This window comes from Mirounga leonina, unplaced genomic scaffold, assembly GCF_011800145.1.
Source record: "Mirounga leonina isolate KUSES-001 unplaced genomic scaffold, KU_Mleo_1.0 Mir_151, whole genome shotgun sequence".
Classification (NCBI taxonomy): Eukaryota; Metazoa; Chordata; class Mammalia; order Carnivora; family Phocidae; genus Mirounga; species Mirounga leonina.
The window spans coordinates 11,254,771-11,275,364 of record NW_023270377.1 but is presented as its reverse complement, the minus strand read 5'-3'; the positions used below and the strand labels follow the sequence as shown (position 1 = coordinate 11,275,364).

The 20,594-nt window shown below is 42.2% G+C and overlaps 1 protein-coding gene across 1 annotated transcript in view; it reads right to left on the bottom strand.

Annotated features, from left to right (window-relative positions):
* COL4A4 (collagen type IV alpha 4 chain) overlaps positions 1–20,594 on the bottom strand; it is a 121,204-nt gene that overhangs the window by 24,810 nt on the left and 75,800 nt on the right. Inside the window, exons 28-38 of the mRNA XM_035006986.1 lie at positions 20,100–20,207; positions 19,394–19,612; positions 17,431–17,592; positions 15,981–16,151; positions 15,256–15,399; positions 13,053–13,160; positions 11,729–11,910; positions 10,832–10,895; positions 6,857–6,931; positions 2,635–2,742; positions 1,922–2,029 (exon numbers count right to left, since the gene is read on the bottom strand). Coding sequence (XP_034862877.1) covers positions 1,922–2,029; positions 2,635–2,742; positions 6,857–6,931; positions 10,832–10,895; positions 11,729–11,910; positions 13,053–13,160; positions 15,256–15,399; positions 15,981–16,151; positions 17,431–17,592; positions 19,394–19,612; positions 20,100–20,207 — 1,449 coding nt within the window. The remainder of the gene's footprint in view (positions 1–1,921; positions 2,030–2,634; positions 2,743–6,856; positions 6,932–10,831; positions 10,896–11,728; positions 11,911–13,052; positions 13,161–15,255; positions 15,400–15,980; positions 16,152–17,430; positions 17,593–19,393; positions 19,613–20,099; positions 20,208–20,594) is intronic.

Sequence of the window (20,594 nt, the reverse complement as noted above, 5' to 3'; positions counted from 1 at the left end):
TTCGGCTCAGGTCTTGATCCTGGAGTCCCGGGATCGAGTCCCGCATCGGGCTCCCTGCTCGGCGGGGAGTCTGCTTCTCCCTCTGACCCTCCTCCTTCTCATGCTCTCTGTCTCTCATTCGCTCTCTCAAATAAATTAATAAAATCTTAAAAAAAAAAAACATATCATAGTGAAATTATGTGATAAATGCGAACTAATTCAAGGGCAGGACAAATCAACAACAGCAACCTGAGCCCAGTGATTTTAGTCAAACTGAGTGTCTATTGTTATGGCACTGAGAGGTTTGAAAATCCTTGCTATTTTTATTAAACTAGGAGGGTGAGATGAAGGGGAAATGCAGTAGGAGTGGTTAATAATGGAAAAGTTTTCTTTTGGGTTTTTACCAATTTCATCGTCCAGACACGCGAAAAAGTGTCCGAGGACACCCCACCAAGGCCACAGGGATTTTCCAGGGACAGCAAACAGCCACAATCACTAGATAAACTTTTAACATTAAAAAAATTACGGCATTGCTTGAAATCCTAAATTTATCACAAATCACTGGACTTTGCATTAAATGTCAATGAAGAGGGAGAAGAACAGTACAAAGATGTCTTGTTTAGTTATGGGAACCAGAAGCCAAGTAATATTTGGCCACATGGAAATACATAAGTACCAGCACTCCAAAATAAAGGGCCTCCCTCTCTGCAGAATACTGCCATGTCACACATACCACACTACTGCGTGTTGGAAAACAAACATGATTTGAAAGCTATTTGGTGAGGGGAGCGATGAAAGCGTGGAAAATTTTAATTTGGATTTTCAAAACAATAAAACAATGAAGCCCAAAGGAGGGGTTTCCAACTCTTCCGAGTGGAGGTAATTTCCATTTGGCCAAAATTTAGTACATGGATGAGTCACCTAGCAGAAGCTAAGGGGAGGAAGGAGGAGAGAGAGGAGCTTAGTTATAGAAATCTACTAAGTAAGGCTTGACCCTTCGTCTGCTTATTCAAGTGAAGACCCTCAACTTCATAGCTATTAGCTCAGTTGTCCATTCTTCTACTTATCCAGTCCTCTATTAATTTATTCACAAACTTAAAAATACTTACAATAACCATCCAGGAGATTTACTGGGTATCCACTGGGTGCCAAGGATACAAAAATCATATTCTACTTGGTGAGAAAGACCTCTAAACATACAAATGTGTAGGACATAGGTGCCACGCTAGAAGTATATACAAAGTACCCAGGAAAAACATTTTTTTTTTCTAAAATGGGAAAAAATGGACTGAAGAGGAGTAAGGACTATGGAGGAATGGAGGGGCATGAAGTTCTGTTAACAACAAATAAATATGACGTACGATAGGATATATGGTATTATTGTAACCAAACTTATAACCAGTTTACTATTACCCATAAAGACCAAAAATTCAACCAGGAAAAAATGTTTTTTTAATCTAACAAAGATAAAGAATATTGGTAACTCCTTCTCCATAGCATTTTTATTCTTTTCCTTCCACTTATCACAATTGGTAAATGTAGATTTATTTACACGTATGTTTTTAATACGTCTCCACGACTACACTGTGAGATCCCTGAAGGCAAGAACAAGGTCTATTCTCTTCAGAATTGTACACCTAGTGTCTAACACACAATTTGGAACATAAGAGGAGCTTAACTATCCAAGGAGACAGTAAGTGAAGAGGCCTGAACATTATGGAAAACACTGGGGGAAATGCTCTCAACAAAGGCAGCACCATATTTTGGTAGAAGGCAAGTGGAGAGCCTAGATGAGCTGCCTGAAGCTCTGAGTGAGAAAGAAGAGGAAGGAGTTGATGGGCATGTGGGAAAGAGTAAGGAGCCATGACCAACAGAGGTGACATGCAGCGCAAGAAAGGCGCTGTTGATTTGCCCTCATGGGTGGGGTTTCCTTTCCACTCACCTTTTATTCCTGGAAGACCTGATGCCCCTGGATCTCCCATCATGCCTCTTGGCCCAGGATCCCCTGTTTCTCCTGGAGGTCCCTGCAGCCCAGGCACCCCTTGATTACCTGAGGATGAGAGAGGGAGGTTCTGCAGACACCCACATGAGATAGGAGTTACCTTAATGGGGAAGGTCATCTGTGCTCTTAACAGATGGGTAATTGGGAACATTGTCATCACTTTTTTCCCCTAGACCTCCTAACTCTACAGAGAAAAGCACACTTAACCTCAGACGCAGCAAATCACTTTGGAATGATTACCGCTGCCATTTATAATTTTAAACTTTCACTATATTCTGAATCGGCAAGACGAGGAGCCATTAACATGTTGTGCTGTCAATGTGATATGTGTCTTAAGTCTAAAGGAGAAAAGAAAACCAGCATCTGAGTCGCAGGGGGATTAAGGAGGGATGGAAAGGAGCTTTTATCTGTCAGCCCCTCACTTTGCGCCTGGCACCTTGCTAGGCTCTTAACAGGTGTTGTCTTGGTTTACTCCCAGACCAACCCACTGGGATTGGACTAGCTCCACCCTATGGGTGAGGAACAGTAAGTGTGAGTGACTTGTCCAAAGTCACAGATCTGGGAAGTGGCAGAGTCTAAGCGAAGGTTGGCTCTTTCGGATAACCTAGAAGATAGATGAGTGCTCTGGAAATTTCCAGGCTCCTTTCAAATACCTGGACACCCTGGTGGTCCGGAGGTACCAGGTAGTCCTGGACTTCCTGGTGATCCTGTGGGCCCTTGAACACCGGGCAAGCCCTGCTCCCCGGGTGCTCCAGGATGTCCTAAAGAAAGAAGAATCAAACATCTGAGTAATTGTGGATTGGCCTTTGAGGCGGGGCATCTATAAAACCTCCAACTTCAGCACCTGACATTATTTTCTAGTAGTACTTGTTTACTTGTTGAAAAGATAACACTAAGGAAGAATACAAAACACCTTTAATCCTACCACCTTAATACAATTTCTCATGTGTATAACAATGTGCAAATAAGACCCACAAGTTTATATTCTGATTTTTTAAATTAGCATCATATTATAAGTAATTTTCCAAATTTGCTATTATTTTCTTCTTCTTCTTCTCCTCCTCCTCCTCCTTCTTCTTCTTCTTCTTATTAAAGTAGGCTCCATGCCCAGCGTGGAGTCCAACACAGGGCTTGAATTCACAACCCTGAGACCAAGACCTGAGCTGAGATCAAGAGTCAAATGTTTAACCAACTGAGCCACCCAGGCACCCCTCTAATTGTTGTTTTGAAATGACCAGCTGATAGCTTATTGGGTTAATCTTAATTAAATTAATTAACCTAATTTTCTCTTACTATTAGCCATTCAAGTTATTTCTCTTTGCTGTTATGCATAATGATCTTTATATATTTTTAATCCATTTTTCTCAAATTATTTCCTTAGGAAAAATTCCTAGGCATAGAATTTCTAGGTTATATTTTGGCTCATTTTTATGCATTTTAAGCTGCTGAAGTATTTTAAAGTAAATCACAGGCATCATGGAATTCCATCCCTAAATACCTCAGGAGGTATGCCTGAAAAAACCATTTTTCTACATGGCCAAAATAACATCATCGCAGCCAAGAAAATTAATACCAATTGTTAATATCATCCCGTACTCATTCCATACTTGAGTTCCCCCACTTGGGCCCTTAATGTCCTTCACAGCTGGTTTCTCCACACTGACTCTCATTCCAGAAACACACATTGCGTCTGCTGGCTACATCCCTTAAGTCAAAGGAAACAATCTACTACAGTCTCTATCTCAGGACAGAGACTTGCTGACGAGAACAGTTCAGCTGCTGTTTAGTCTTTCAGAATAGACCATTCTGTTCTCGACAGAGGTGGCCAGGTGGTTTGGGTAAGTGCTGCCCGAATGCACACCACTGCGTGTAACTGGTTACAGCAACTGTAAGTGCCTGCCCTGTGCTCACTGGGGACTTGTGAGTTTGTTGGTTTGTTTTCCTGCTAATTCAGTAAGAAGAAAATAACTCAGACTTCCTTTAGTTACATTTCTTTGATTACTACAGAAGATGACTATTTCCCCTTGTTTATTTACAATGTATTACTTTGATACAATTCAGATTTACAGGATAACCCAATAGTCCATACTGAAATTAGCCAGTTGAATCTGCAAATAAAATATATGCCTCTGGATTTACAAACCCGTGGTGGGAGGCACAGTCATTATTTATTAGAACACACATGAAACAAGCCTGTGTTAGTCTATACCTGGTCCCTGATCAGCTTTAAGATCTATGAGCCTCACTGTGTGTTATTTTATTTATCCTGAAAACATTCCTGCAGTAAAGGTACAACAGTGTTATTCTCATTTCCAAATGGAAAGACTGAGGCTTGCCTCCCCAGTTGCACCTGTGTTAAGAACAGAGCTTCTGAGTTAATCTGTGCCGAATTTTCTCGCTGAATTGAATGGGGTGATGGGGGGGTAGAACTAAACCCAGTACAATCATTTAAAATCCCCTGAGACAGGCAGCAGCTCTATGCCTTCTCGTTGGGCTCATTCAAACTCAATCAACGCAGCTTTTCCCAGTCAATGGAACTTGTGTATTTAGGTAAACTCTGTGCTGGTGAATAACATATGATGTAATTTGGAAATTTTAAGCTAAAGCTATGGCATATGAGAAAGGGAACAGATTAAATGGTGATAACTGCAGGACACCAGGGAAATTAGGCTAAGGCAAATTTTCTTGAAAAAGTTAGCCTAAATGTAAAATAACTCAGATTTATAATTTTTCACTTAAAATACTAGGTAATACCAAGGCTTCCATTTTGGACTAGTTTCAGCTTATAAAATCTTACTGTCTTAATGGTTTACATAAAAATATCAGTAAAGGTGGAATTTTCAGTTTACCCCCTGCTTTCAAGGAATCTTATCTGATCCTCAGAACAATCCTATAATTATGCATGGGGCCAGTTTACAGGTGAGGAAACTGAGCTCAAAGATGATAAGCAACCTGCCCAAGACCACATGGACAGTAATAATGGAGACTGACTTTGAACCACTGGTTTCCCTTCTTAAGGCTTCTTTCTCACTCTGGTACTTATTATGAACCCCCATAATGTTAAGCTCAAAACTATTTTCCCCTCCAAATGTACACTTCAGCTGCATACTTTGGTTAAAATACTGTATTATCTATATCTATTTGACCATGTCAGAGGGAAAAGACCAATATGAAAGAGAGTGGGAAAGTTCTTGCCATTGTAATAGCTTGTTTTTCTGTTGGACTTCATTTTAGCAATCTTATGGCATAAAAACAAACAAAAATTTCATATAATAGGGCGCCTGGGTGGCTCAGTTGGTTAAGCGACTGCCTTCAGCTCAGGTCATGATCCTGGAGTCCTGGGATGGAGTCCCACATCGGGCTTCCTGCTCAGCAGGGAGTCTGCTTCTCCCTCTGACCCTCCTCCCTCTCCTGCTGTCTGTTCTCATTCCCTCTCTCAAGTAAATAAATAAAATCTTAAAAAAAAAATTTCAGATAATACTTCTGCTCATATATTCTTTCTGTTGTATGTAATGAAACATGACTAATGTCGAAGACAATTTTAAGATAATGCACAAAACGATGGGCACCTGGGTGGCTCAGTCAGTTGGGTGGCTGACTCTTGATTTCAGCTCAGGTCATGATCTCAGGGTCCTGGGATCCAGCCCCGAGTTGGGCTCCAAGCCCAGTGGGCAGTCTGCCTGAGATTCTCTCTCTCTCCCTCTCCCTCTGCCCCTCCTCCCACTCTCCCTCTGCCCCTCCTCCCACTCTCCCTCTCTCTCTCAAATACATAAATTTTAAAAATGCACAAAACTATTAATAGGAGATATTTTAACTTACAAGGGATGCATCGAAACCTATCCACTACTAGCTGAATGAGATCGTGCATACTTCCTTCACCTATCATTTGTGGATGGCATTTGCTCTTTCCATGCAATGAATATTCCTGTGCATGTATCTTTATACATTTGTCTGATAATTGACTTCAGATAAATTCTTACAAGTAAAATTACTAAGCTAAAAGGCATGTATATTTCATCAACGATGGGTCATGTACTGTAGCCCAGCCACAGCCTTGAGCGGAAGGCAAAAGATCACAGGTACATCGTAATCCGTTCTGAGGGATTACATGTCAATCATCACTGATAAAGTACCGTTTTGAATAATTTAGATTCATTGTTGGTGGCGAAATTTTACTTTTTTTTTTTTTTGGTTTGGTTTTTAGTAAATTAGATATTTAGTAAATGAGATATTCAAAGATAGCTCAACGATGGCACTCCTCACTGGCATTCACATATGATTTTCTGAGTAGGAAAGAAAGGGCAGGAATGACAACCTGAGGCTGTGGTCAGTGCGAATGGTTACTGCCAATGTATCATTTATAATTCTAGAGATTGTGAAATAGTTCAGCTTTTGGTTGCTTGCCGTAATCATTTCTGACCATGTCAAAATCTGGGCATGCCAAGGGGAGTGGATTGTTATGTCAACATCACAGGTCATGTGAGCCATGGTGGAAAAAGCCTGAGAATCCCTGGGATATAATCCTGATGTCCTTCTGGGCCAAGGATGTGGTGGCAGCATTTATACATAATCCTTCAGGATGTACCTTAGTGTGTAAAGGGGGGAAGAAAATACCGATAGAAGTATTGCCAGCTAGGAGTATAAAGTAATTGCTCTATTTTTCAAACTAAATTTATTCTGTTTTGTTTTGTTTGCTTGCTTTTTAAGTAGGCTCCATGCCCAATGTGGAGCCCAACATGGAGCCCAACATGGAGCCCAAGTTCATGACCCTGAGCTGAAGACCTGGGTGAGACCAAGACGCAGACGCTCAACTGACTGAGCCATCCAGTCGCCCCTATTCGTTTTTGTTTTAATAAGAAAAACATGTGGCTATACCTGGACATCCAAGGCTACCTGGTTCACCCTTTGGACCAGGTGAGCCAAACTGACTTGCAGGGTCACCTTTGTCTCCTGTAAGTGATAAAATGCACATAACATTATTTAAGATAATTTAATTTTGTTTCATACACATGACTTAATAACTGTCATATTTGTCTTTATAATTTATCTTCAAATATTACAGAAGAGTTTTTGAAAAAATGCTTTTTTTCTATATAAAAACAAATGGAAACATAGAGGCAAGATGTGATCTAAACACACACACACACCATTTTTATAGTTCATAACAATCATAAGAAACTACAGATCTTAATAAGTTTGAGTTTTTAAGTTCCCAAAAATAGTTTCAAATTTAGGTATCTATTTAACAGATTATTTGGTACTGATTGACTATATTCTTATATGGTGTTTTAGAAACAAAAAGCAGAAATTGCCCCTGTTTTAGCTGCTGTAATCACATTTTATGCTCTCTGCAAGGAAGTTCAACTCAGCGTCCTTGTAAAAACAAAATTAAAAGGCACACTTTATTGATGACTTCACAAGAGACCACACATTCGCAGGCCACGGCAGGCAATGGTTCCCATGGTACCACAGGGCTGTGCCACACTGGGGCTGTGCTCTTCCCGACACAGGGCTTCTAGCTGGGGGCCAGTTATAAACGGAGGTCTCAGAATGGTGTGGCAGGGACGGGCAAGGCAACAGATGGGGTTATAAGAGAGAGTAAGAGTCAATTAGGTATGATTTATAATATCTTCCTACCCACACCCCTTTCAAAGGGGTCCCACCCACATCTGTGGAAGTTTCTCTTCCACCTGACCCTGCTCATAGTTGTGGCTTTGAGGGATAGAAATCTGGTCCATCTCGGGTCAGCGAGTCTTTCCTTGAGAAGTTGGGATAAAAAGCAAGAGTTTGAGGTCATTGGTTATTGAGGCAGCGACCAAAAGGATCATCACGATGTCATTAGCATGATGCTTCAATGCAGAGCATGTTTGCAATCCAGACATATCCAGAAAGATCCAGAAAGGATACTGGTGATGAAGTCAGTTGGCAGGTAAGTAAAAGCCAGCCCATAAAGAAAAACAGAACGGTCTCAAGAGAGAAACCATGGGTTGCCTAAGGGCTGGGTTTCATTAGCCTTATGGTGGGCTTCATGAGACCACTTTTACTCCAGGGACCACAAGTGCATTTCAGTTCCTTGCAAACATGGCCAGATACAAGAATTAAGAACATAAGAAGAAGTAGGCTTGTACTTTGAGAGAGGCAAAGGGACTATAATAAATGCATAGGGAATTAGAAGAGGACTGAGTTTTAAATCATGAAGCTATAAAATGTCAACTCAAATATGAGAACTTCCCTACTTGTAACTATTTCTGAGGAAAATATATCGATTATTCCTTCTGAAAAAATAAGTTGCACAGTTCATTTTTTCTTATAGCAGTTATCCTATTACTTATGGAGTGTCTCTCAAAATGCAAAGCATTTTGTGGTAAGGGAGGAGATTTTTAGGTGGTTCATTAATTACTCTTTTATAGTTCATTGTACTTTTTTTTAAAGATTTTATTTTTAAGTAATCTCTACACCCAACATGGGGCTTAAACTTACAACCCTGAGATCAAGAGTCACATGCTATTCTGACTGAGCCAACCAGGTGCCCCTACTCCTTTATATTTTAAAGTTATTCATTTTCATCCGTATAAAGTAAAACATAACTGCTCATCAAACCTGTGAATTCACAGATAGTGAGGTTAAAGCTAAGGTTAAAACAGTGAATCATATTTAAATAGATTTAAAGAAAAATATTAACCCACTGGTATACAAGGACAGTAACAATGTTAAAGAGTTTACATAAGGGGCTCCTCCTGGGTGGCTCAGTGGTTAAGCGTCTGCCTTCGGCTCAGGTCATGATCCCAGGGTCCTGGGATCGAGCCCCCCATCGGGCTCCCTGCTCAGTGGGGAGCCTGCTTCTCCCTCTCCCACTCTCCCTGCTTGTGTTCCCTCTCTCACTGTGTCTCTCTCTGTCAAATAAATAAATAAAATCTTAAAAAAAAAAAAAGTTTAAGTAAACATCACAATTTAAGATATCCTGATTTTTGTTTGCTTGTTTGTCTGAATAAAAGTTAAATGAAACCTCTAAGAATATTTTTATCCACAGGTAACTTTGTGTTTCTGTTTCCCTACAAATCTGATTAAGGTAGAATGTCAGCTGTGTTATGAGGCAGCATTGTTTTTGGCACAAGTTAAACCAAGACTATGAAGCCAAACCTAACCTGTAGCTTTCTGTAAATAACTTCTTAATGAAACACAGCCACACCCCTTGTTTGCATATTGTCTGGCTGCTTTCATGCACAGTTGAGTAGCTGCAATAGAGCCCACAGAGCTGAAAATATCTGTGATCTGACCCCTTGAAAAAACACACTTGCTGACCCTTGGCTTACGGTAAAAATAACCCAACTGAAAATTAAATGTGGCCCAGAAATTCTTAAGTGATGTATTAACACCTGGAGGGAAGTCATGGCTCTGGCCTTCTCTGTGTCCTGTGACTCTTATCACTGGGAACCTAAAAGCCCTATCTACAGAGTCTTTAGAAGAGACATTATCTCCTATGGGGCAGGAGGCTTCCAAGCCAAGGCAGACGCTGCCCACAATGTGGATCTGGTCTCCTTGTACTTGAGCTGCCACATGGGGAGCTTCAGTCACCACACAGACTGCTCAAGGACCCCCACTGAGGAGAAAGACCTCTGTGCTCGCAAGCATGCTGTTCTCTACCTGCTACCCTCGGATCTGAATGACAAACGTGGATGATTTGGGTCTTGAGTGTTTGACTGTCTAACAGAGTCTAAGAAGAACCCCTTGGTTAGTACCCAAAATATATCAAGAACTTACAAAACCCCCATAATGAATAATTCATTAGAATCCAAAATATATCAAAACCCTTACAATGCCCCCCAAAACGAATAATCCAATTTAAAAATGGGAAGAAGACAAGAACAGACATTTTTCCAAAGAAGACATCCAGGCAGCCAACAGATACATGAAAAGATGCTCAACATCACTCATCATCAGGGAAATGCAAATCAAAACTACAATGAGATATCACCTCGCACCTGTCAGAATGGCTAAAATGAACAAGTCAGGAAATGACAGATGTTGGCGGGGATGTGGAGAAAGGGGAACCCTCTTACACTCTTGGTGGGAATGCAAACTGGTGCAGCCACTCTGGAAAACAGTGTGGAGGTTCCTCAAAAAGTTAAAAATAGAACTACCCTATGATCCAGCAATCACACTACTAGGTATTTACCCCCAAAATACACTACTAATTCAAAGGGATACATGCAACCCGATGTTTATAGCAGCATTATCTACAATAACCAAACTATGGAAACAGTCCAAGCATCTAGCATTTCATGAATGGATAAAGAAGATGTGGTATATATATATACAATGGAATATTATTCAGCCATAAAAAGAATAAAATCTTGCCATTTGCAACGACATGGATGGAGCTAAAGGATATTATGCTAAGTGAAATAAGTCAGTCAGAGAAAGACAAATACCATATGATTTCACTTATATGTGGAATTTAAGAAACAAATGAGCAAAGGGGAAAAAGAGAGAGAAGGGGGGCAAACCAAGAAACAGCGTCTCACCTATAGAGAACAATCTGCTGGTTACCAGAAAGGAGGTGGGTGGGAGGATGGGTGAAAAAGGTAATGGGGATGAAGGAGGGCACTTGTGACGAGCACTGGGTGATATATGGAAGTGTTGAATCACTATATTATACACCTGAAGCTAATATTACACTATATGTTAACTAACTGGAATTTAAATAAAAACTTAAAAAATAAAAAGTAAAAAAGAAGCCCTTTGATGTTGCAGTTTGTTGGATATACTTTAATTTTCATACCAAATGTGCATGCTCACAATATTACAGACATGAACTTGGTGGATGGCTGCTGTATGTCCAAAGCATACCTTTAGGTCCTCTCATTCCATCAATTCCTGAACGTCCGGGGGACCCTGGAGAACCTGGCTCACCCTGACAGTGTAACAAAAGACTTTAATTTGGTTTCAAATACAAATGACAAATTCATAACATTATCCAGTTATAATCTTCCATAACCCATTTCCATATGTTTGCAGTGGTAAAGAAAATCAGAAATGCATTGCAGCATACTAATACATGTGTCTAGCTTTTTAAAAGTGACTAAAACTCCAGAATTAGAGGTACCAACAGGTAGCATGATTACAAAACAGTAAATGTATCACATAATTTGAATTTTAAGATTTGATTGAGCAAATTAATACCAAATAAAATATTGTTAGAAGACTTTTTTTTTTTTACCAAAAACTTGAAAAATCTATTTGATTCCAAAAGATGGGTAGCAAATTATATCCATCTTCTAGAAGTTGTGATGTAGTCTATGACACATATTGTACTTCCTGGCTTCTCAGTGGGGGTATTTTACTCATGGTTTTGAAGACCAAATGTATTTACAGCAAAATCTGTGATATCTGCAACCAGACAGGAAGGTTTAGACACTGGAATTTGGGTTATTTTTCAGAGGATTCTTTACTCTGATAAACCAGTAGTCACGAGGAAAGTTTCTGTGGAGCTGTTTAAACTAGGCTTGGGGGGGTAGGGTAGTACATGGAGTAAGTGACTCTGTCATCTGTCATGGGAAAACAGGCATGAGCCCTGCTTAGAAATTATAGTCACATCATGGCCTTCCAGAAGCTTCCATTCTTTTCGCTTACATTCTAAAAGCCAGTCAAAGAGCAATGATGTACATTGGCAAATTATGACTCCTATGGGCATCCGAGAGCAAAAGGGTTGTATTATTTCTGTCCTCCCCAACCAAAGCCACTTACCTGGTCACCTGGAAATCCCGGAAAACCAATAATCCCTCTTGGCCCAGGGGAGCCTGGGGGGCCTGGGGAGCCAGGAAGCCCTGGCTGCCCAGTTCTACCAGGCTCCCCTCTGTGAAATCCGGCTGCTCCGTGTCTTCCCGGCTCTCCTTTCCTCCCCTGCATCCCAGGATCGCCTTTATCACCTGGTGGGGTTACAAGTGTGACAAACCTCTTCAAGGAAATCCTGGGTGGAGCAGTCGTGAGGCTGAGAGTTTGGGTCCTCTATTTAGGAGATGAAGCCCAAGGTTTTGGGGAGTCCTGGTTCCTGCCCTAAGCCCCATGGTGATGGTTTTGGGCTTCAGTGACCTCACTGGGAAAGAAGCGCCCATGAATTGACTCAGGGAGGAATGAAGGGACTCCAAGGGAGGAATGAGCCTGCAGGGTCATCCATCTGCTTTGTCACACATTCATCTCACAAATGAAGAACTTACCTAGCTCAGTTAAAAAACAGTCGCCCCCTAACAACTAGTTAAGGAGAGAGCCAAGACAAGAGCCCGGGCCTCACGCAGATTAACCTGAACTTGGGGGGCAGGAGAATACAAATGTGGTGCCCAAAATCCTTGCCATATGCTGTTTCTGGGGAGCACAGGCATTGGGGTGCTTGTTAGAAAGGAAGAGTGGGGCCTGCCCCAGATGTGCCAATCCAGAATCTGCATTTCCACAAGAGCCCCAGGGGTTCGTGGGCATGCTGAAGATGGAGAAGCATGGGTCAAAACGACCTGGACAGTCATCACTGTGTTACTTGTTTTAATACCAGTCACCACAACTGGGGGTACTGGGAAGCTGGAACTGGTATTAGATGTACAATCTTAGGACTGATCCTAGTTTGGAATATCCAGACCTATACATACGTATGAACTTTAACTAAGTTCTGGCATGGAAAAGCCAAAGAAAAATGCAACATGAGGTTAATCTGTGTATATTTGTATCTAAAAAAAGTGACCTTGGGGTGCCTGGGTGGCTCAGTTGTTAAGCGTCTGCCTTCAGCTCAGGTCATGATCCCAGGGTCCTGGGATCGAGCCCTGCAACGGGCTCCCTGCTCCGCGGGAAGCCTGCTTCTCCCTCTCCCACTCCCCCTGCTTGTGTTCCCTCTCTCGCTGTGTCTCTCTCTGTCAAATAAATAAATAAAATCTTAAAATAAAATAAAATAAAATAAAATAATTTAAAAAGTGACCTTCTCCAATCTCAGCATTATTAGGAAAGCTGCCGCTTATGCATGCTTCTTTGAATGATCTAGAAAGGCCAACTCATTTGATACAGTTAAAAAGAATGAGCTTTTACCTACCTTCTTCTCCTGGGAATCCACCATCTCCTGGAGGTCCGGGTTCCCCAGTTTTCCCCTTTTGGGAAATGATAGCCATCTCTCCTTCATCTCCTGGGGGTCCTCTCTCCCCTTCAGATATTAATTATGAAAGAGAAGAACAAACAGAAGCACCACACACGTGATTTTTCTGTTACGACACTTCAGGTCCAGTTTGCAAATCCACATTTCATTTCCTAAACCATATTTATGTTTACAGCTTGCACAATATCACAATGGATTTCCCAAAGGAAGGGCCGCACCTTTTTACATCCCCCTCCCAGTGTGTCCAGCAACAGGGTCTGGGGTACAGGCAGTGATCAGTGGATACTTGCTAAATTCAGCCAAATGGGTCTCCAAGTCTTAGGTGAAAACAGATAAGCTTGAAAAGTTCCAAATCTGAAATATGTCTCTTCATCCAGTAAAACGTGAACTGCCCATCTCATATTTTACAGTTCCCTGCCTTTCCCTTCCTAGCCACCCTCTATTATTTTCCTTACATTAAAAGAACACTTATTTCAACTTGCTTCTCCACATAGAGAATTCTGAAAGGTAGGACGAATATACGGTATTTCTACCTGATTTTCATAAACATTGTCCAGTTGTAGAAAGAAGTGTGCTCAAGTGGGCTCATACCAGCATGGTGAGAGCCAATTACTAACAAGCCAAGAATTTTGTAAACCAGTTATTAAAGTGCTGGCAGCTTTAAATCAGCCACGGTGGGAGTATTTCTACCACGGGAGCAAACACCAATCAGGGCATTTTTTTAAAAAGTTTTTATTTAAATTCCAGTTAGTTAACAGTGTAATATCAGTTTCTTAAATTTGCTTTATTTGGGGGACCATAATAGCATAGCAAACATCACTTAATCTAAGCTAGCTAAGAGTGACTCTGATCCCTTGATTCTTTTATAAAAAAATTTACAGGCTAGTAAAACAAAAATAAGAGTAGAATCAATCCACTAAGAAGTAAAAGTAATTTAAATTATATAGGAGGCTATTTACCCAAAGGGCTTTAAGGACAAAAAGACTTGTTTCTCAAATTGTCAAGCATTCATTCTCAAAACTGGAAATGAGATTTTACCTTCACTCACTATGGCCTCCTAGCTAAGTGGTAAAAGTAAATATGTAACAGGGATGGACACAGAACATTTACACCAGTAATCTAGAAATTTTTATTTTTTAATAGTAAGGACAACTATTTTTTTAAGATTTTATTTATTTGAAAACTTTCATTTTTTTAAAGATTTATTATTTATTTTAGAGAGAGAGCATGAGCAGGCAGAGGGGCAGAGGGAGAGGGAGAGAATCTCAAACAGGACCCCCTTACCCCTCACTGAACCTGGAGCCTGACACAGGGCTGGGTCTCAGGACCCCGAGATCATGACCGAAGCCAAAATCAAGAGTCGGACACTTAACCGACTGAGCCACCAGGGCGCCCTGAAAACTCTTCCTTTAAAGGAAGCTGGGGAGGCGGAACTCATGGCTCAGATGAAAGTGGACTTACTCTATTTCAGAGGTCAGCAAGTTACAACCTGAGAGCCAAATCCCACCTGTGACCAGTTTACGTATAATCCGTGAGCTATGGTTTTTACATGTTTAAATTATTAGGGGATGGAACTCAAAATGGGAATAAATAACATTTTGTGGCATGTGAAATAAATGAAGCTCAAATTTCAGTGTCCATGAAGAAAATTCGATTGGAACGTAAGTTATGTCAGCATGTTTCCAGGCAATGTCTGCCTGCTTCCAGGCTGCAGAAGCTGAGCTGAATGGTTTCAACAGGGACCACAGGGGCCTGTAATATTTACTATCTGGCTCTTTACCAAAAGAAAGTATTTTTTTTTTTTACAAAAAAAAAAAAAGAAAGAAAAGATCGAAACAGAGACTGGGGCCTCACCCCCTTCCCAACTGGTGAGAAGGTTCTTTTCAACCCAATAGCCATATATCAAAGCACTTGTTATCTTTTCTATTAATAGAGCAATTCATTTATCAGTTATATGCAATAAGACTGAAAGGTTGGAAAATGAATTTGGTTTAAGATTCTAAAACAAACACCAGCAATCCAAAAGGAAGAGGAATCCAAGCTGCAGGATAGTCCCATTTATTTTTCAAAGACCATCTCTATACGTTCTGATCAAATACCAAAACCACCAATGTGGCATCATCGTGCTGTCAAGTGCATTTACCTTTGGCACCTTTCACCCCACGGTCTCCGAGGAAGCCAGGCCGACCGTCTTCTCCCGGGTCCCCCTTACGGCCAGCACGTCCCTCGGGGCCAGGCTTTCCTCTTTGCCCCGGAAAACCGGGGAAGCCAGGCAGCCCCTGGGATCCTGATGAAATGAGAACACGAATTTGTAGAAAGACATTTTAAAGGCTAGCATGCTTCCTAGGTTTGCGTTCCTTGTCGTCGGCACGGAGATTTGCCCTCCCTCGGACCTCAGTTTGTACCGAAGGTGAACGACCACTATCAGCCCCACCACATGTATTGGCTGTGCTCGCCTACTCAGCTTTCCACCCCATAGGGCTGAAGTGGGAGCCTTTATGTTTCTAAGTCCTGATCTCATGACGCTTTAAGATGTGGCGGGGGGGACGTGGGGCTGGCGAGTGGGGGCTCATCCGATGTGGAAGTACATTAGCCCTGACCCAACACCTGATCTGCTCTACCTACTGTGTTGTGGGTTCTGTGGGCTTAATCTCCCTACCCACCTTGTCCCATTTACATATGCCAAAACATTCTGCCACTGGAAATAAAAATATAGGGGATAAGAAGAAGGGAGCTGTCACTAAGAGAAGGACCATATCAGGCTGAACTAACAGTAATTCAATAGTATGATCGTATGTAATAGTCTTCACTTGGCAGTGGATTTCAAGTTTATAAAATAGGGGTAAATAATGGAAAAGTGCTACCCACCCTTTGGGCCTGGAAGACCAGGCAGTCCATCATCCCCTGAAGGGCCTGGGACACCTGGGAGTCCTAAGGGACCATGTGCCCCTGACCGTCCTGGAACTCCTGGGAGGCCCTTCATTCCAGATGGACCAGGAGGCCCCATATCCCCTCGCTGTCCTTTCCAACCTGGGGCACCTGAGAAAAAACACAAGGACAACAACATGTGAAGATCGAACACTGGCTTCACACACGGGCAGGAAAAAAAGTTCCCGATAGCTTAAATTGTGTATCCGTTCCTATGAAACAAACAATGTTTATCAGCTAAACCACAGTGGCAATTCTCCATCAGTCTCAGAACGTCTTTTTCTGGCTGCTATAAAAGGAAAGGCAGATTACTTGAATAAATATTTCCCAGTAGCGATACACGAATACTATAAAGAGCATTTTAAAAATGGAAAATGGGGAAGGGTGAAGAACAAAAATATTATTTGTATTTACTCTTGAAACCAATGGAAGTAAACTTTCCAGATGTTTCCTGCAGCTCTGGCCAAGTAAACTTGGTCAGATTATTCACCAGAGAGAACTGTAGAAATCACAGCAACATCATCTACTTTTTACTGATGCTAGAAATAAAGCTGTAGTGGCAGGGTTTGCCCCAATCTCATTTTGATCCATTCAGAGGGCATCTTGCTGCCATTTTTGGGTAAATGCAATAGGATTTAAATAATAGGTGAAATGAAGATCACACTGGAAACAGCCCTCTAGCACCTTGGGTTGAGACACACTTCTTCCTGGGTCTCTTGAGCCCCTACGTGTCTTGCTGGGTGCACCAAAAATACAAGGTCCTGGCCGCTCTTTATGGGCTAGAACTGGGCTAGCTCTCAAGCCTGCGTGTGTTGCCCACGGATGACACAGCACCTGCCCCAGCATAAGGAGCAGGCTGTCCTGCCCGCGGCTAGGAAGCAGCAGCTCCCCAGGCTCCGTGCTCCCTGCAGATCCTGGGACCCACTGTGCATGCAATGCAACATCTCCAAGCCCCACTTCGGTGTCCCCGTGAGACTAGGGTGACAAGGGGAAATGACCCGAACCACCAGGAAGCGCATGCCACTTGCCATTCTAAACAGATTTTTTTTTTTTTAAGATTTTATTTATTTATTTGACAGGGAGAGACACAGCGAGAGAGGAAACACAAGCAGGGGGAGCGGGAGAGAGAGAGAAGCAGGCTTCCTGCGGAGCAGGGAGCCTGATGCAGGGCTCGATCCCAGGACGCTGGGATCATGACCTGAGCCGAAGGCAGACGCTTAACGACTGAGCCACCCAGGTGCCCCGCCATTCTAGAACAGGAAAGTCCTTCATCTCTGCTGCAGGGTCTTGGTTGTGCTGGTCCGTAAAAGAGCAGCAGGTGGGCTCATTCCTCCGGAAGTAGGGTCAAGTCCCAGACTCTTCACAGGGCTTGGTGCATGCTCACACTTACCTGGCTGGCCTGGAGCCCCAGGGACTCCCGGTGGTCCTGCTATCCCTGGGGCGCCTCCTTTGCAGGACTGACCAGGTGGACCTGGGATTCCTGGAAACCCAGCACTTCCCTCTGTGCCTCTGGGGCCTTTGAGACCTGGGAATCCCGGCCTGCCAGCTGGCCCTGAAATGATACAATGCACTCCTGACACTCTTGGTATGAAACTAGGGAGTCAGCCTGCCGCAACAGGGGCATGCATAGCAATACCAGAAACAAGCATTTCCATCCAGCTCAGGGCTCAAACGAGTGAAGTCTCTCAAAGGATTTTCTTATCCTGGATGGTAGTGAGTTCCAAATGAATGGGAAAACCATGCATTACTAATAGAGTTACTTGTTATGGTTACGTAGGCAACAAAGAAGTTGCTTGGGCAAATTTAAACACCATGAAGTTCTTCTTGATTTTAATTAACCTCTCACATTACACCAAATCTCCACAGTGCTTACACACCCAGTTTGCAGTTTATGGATGTGCTTTTTGTAAGCTATTTCATCCCTTAAACTCTTAAATTTCTATATATTGGAAAGGCAGAGTAATAATTTTCAGGAAAGAAAATCAATCCCCCCACCATCCCATGCCCTAACCTAAAAATCTATTCTATTTTTCCACGTTTTCAATATACTTCTGTTCATAAGTTTACATCTTTTAAGTAGTAATCACAGCGCATAATTGTTGGATTATTTCACATCACATATTAATCTGCAAATGTTTTCAATTTTGTTATAATCTTTATAATTTTAGTTGAGATAACTTTAGTTGAAAATAGCTGAATGGTATTCCTTTGAGTGTGTGTGTGTGTATTACTTAACTCTCTTTATTGTTCCCATTTGTTCATCTACTGTGGATAATACAAGAGTATTTTCACAATAACCTTTATTTTCTGCTGAACACTTTCCTTAGATACATTGTCATAAGTGAGAGAGTAGGATTACTAAGTCAAAATATTTTTCATTGACTCACAGAATGTATTCTCCTGTTACTTTCCAACTAATTGGGGTTTTGTATATGAATATTTTGACTTACCAACTACAGAGTAAGTAAGCTCCCTGGTGACAGAGAAAGTGACTTAATCCCCTGCCCTCCATTTCCCTGTACTATGATACTATTGTGGATACCTAATAAATACTGGCCCATCTACTGTTCGAAAAGAACCAGAACAGTGTTTGTAAAAGTCTGGTCTGGGGTCCACTCTTGGTCACCATCACCCAAGGGGCTGGACTGCTGGGACCCAGCCAATTCTGATGTAATGAATCAAAATTCCTGAGACTGGGGCCCCAAAGATGATGATTTTAAGGATCCTTACCCAGGGTTACTGTTAAATACATTAAAGACTTGTACTGAGGATCCTGAGGAATCCTTAGTGATTTTGGAAACAGACGTAAGTCAGTGCCAGGACCATCCTCCCACCTTCCTCACCTGCTGCCCCTGCTGGAATGAAAGTGCCTCCATCCTGTCACCTGTCCAAATAACACAGTGTGCCTGCCAGGGCCCAGCCCACAGCCAGCCTCCCTGAACACCATCGCACACTGCTCTGCCCCCCTGAGCTGCCCCTCTTGCAGCCTGTCTTCTTTCAACCTGGCCTTGGCAGTGGGCAGGTGACCCGGTGCCTGCTCCTTGGGCGTTTACAGTGCTCACACGCTATCCTGAGTCCGAAGCAGACAGATGTCCAGTAGCTGCTGAATCAACCCGAATGGACTGAGCCACAGTGAGCTGCCCTGAATTTGAAAACAACCCATAAAATATAAAGACAACGCTACAGATGCAAGTTCCTTGAAATGTGACCAGTGCTCATTTAGAAGGGAAGATGCTTAGGGGGGAAATCTTGCATTCTAGATTTCTATGGCTAGATAGTCTAAATACTCTTCAGTGACCTGTTCCAGAGCTGAGCCAGCTTTATGGACCACAGGGACAGAGCGGCCCTCATACCTGAAAAGCCTGGACGTCCCGGGTCACCTCTGTGTCCTTTTGACCCTGGCACTCCTGAAAGACCTCTCTTGCCTGGGGCACCTGGTTGGCCATAGGCAGTGTCTCCCATGACTCCTTTCTGACCATTTGCTCCACGAGAACCAGGTGAGCCTGGGGGCCCGAGAACGGAGGACCCCTTTCCACCTCCAAAACCTGGATCGCCCATGTCACCACGAAACCCTATTGAACAGAATAGTTTAAATTTTTAAATGTACAAATATAGAACCAATACAAATGGAAGGCTACTACTTTGATAAAAACACATTTTTTAAAAATACAAGAGTATTAACTAAAATTAAGAATAACTTACTAGGCAATGTTGCTTTGCCACCTTTTGTAAGAAAATACATTGTGATTTTGTATCTCCTAGAAGCCAACGATGTTTCCCTCATTGCTTTCATTCACTGACAGTCTGTCTGGACTGAGCAGTTTCTATCAAATAATAGACCAATAATAGGCTGGAACTCACGCTTCAGGTGGAAGGAGCCCTGAGAATTTACAAAATTACCAGCACCTAAAAGTTATCAAAACATAGCTAAGAGCTTAAGGTTTCAAGAAAAAACATCCCCCCCCCCCCATTATGTAGGGCTCCCTGGGCCGTCTGCTTACTAAGCTCATTGAGTGTAGGAGGCATATACACATTCTTAAATGAAAAACACTTATTTACCAGGTGGACCAGGTATTTCTGATATTCCTGGTTTGCCACGCTGACCTTTTTGCCCATCCAAACACCTCAACCCCGGAGTGCCCCGAGGACCTGGAAATCCCTTTGGTCCTAAATAATAATAACAAAACACAGGCTCAATAAAACACAAATCAAATGAGAACAAAATCAAGTGATTTAAAAAGAATCTACACTGTCCTTTTCAGAGTATTTCTACTTTATGTAAGTAAGAGAGTGATTTTGTTAAAGCACTTTCTCAGAAGCCATACTTTAAAGGATTCTCCCTGAAAGCCTTTGAGACATATATCACCACTCCGATGAATCTTTTGGTGCCTTCCCTTGCTCCGTCTCAACACAAATATTCGAGCAAACCTCCTCCTTGTAGGAGGAAGGAGACGGCAGCCAGCGTGTGGCCTGCTAAGAAACCACCAGGATAAAGGCCAAAATCTATTTCCCTGCACCTTACTATATTGCCCTCAAAGGAAGTATAGGCTAGAA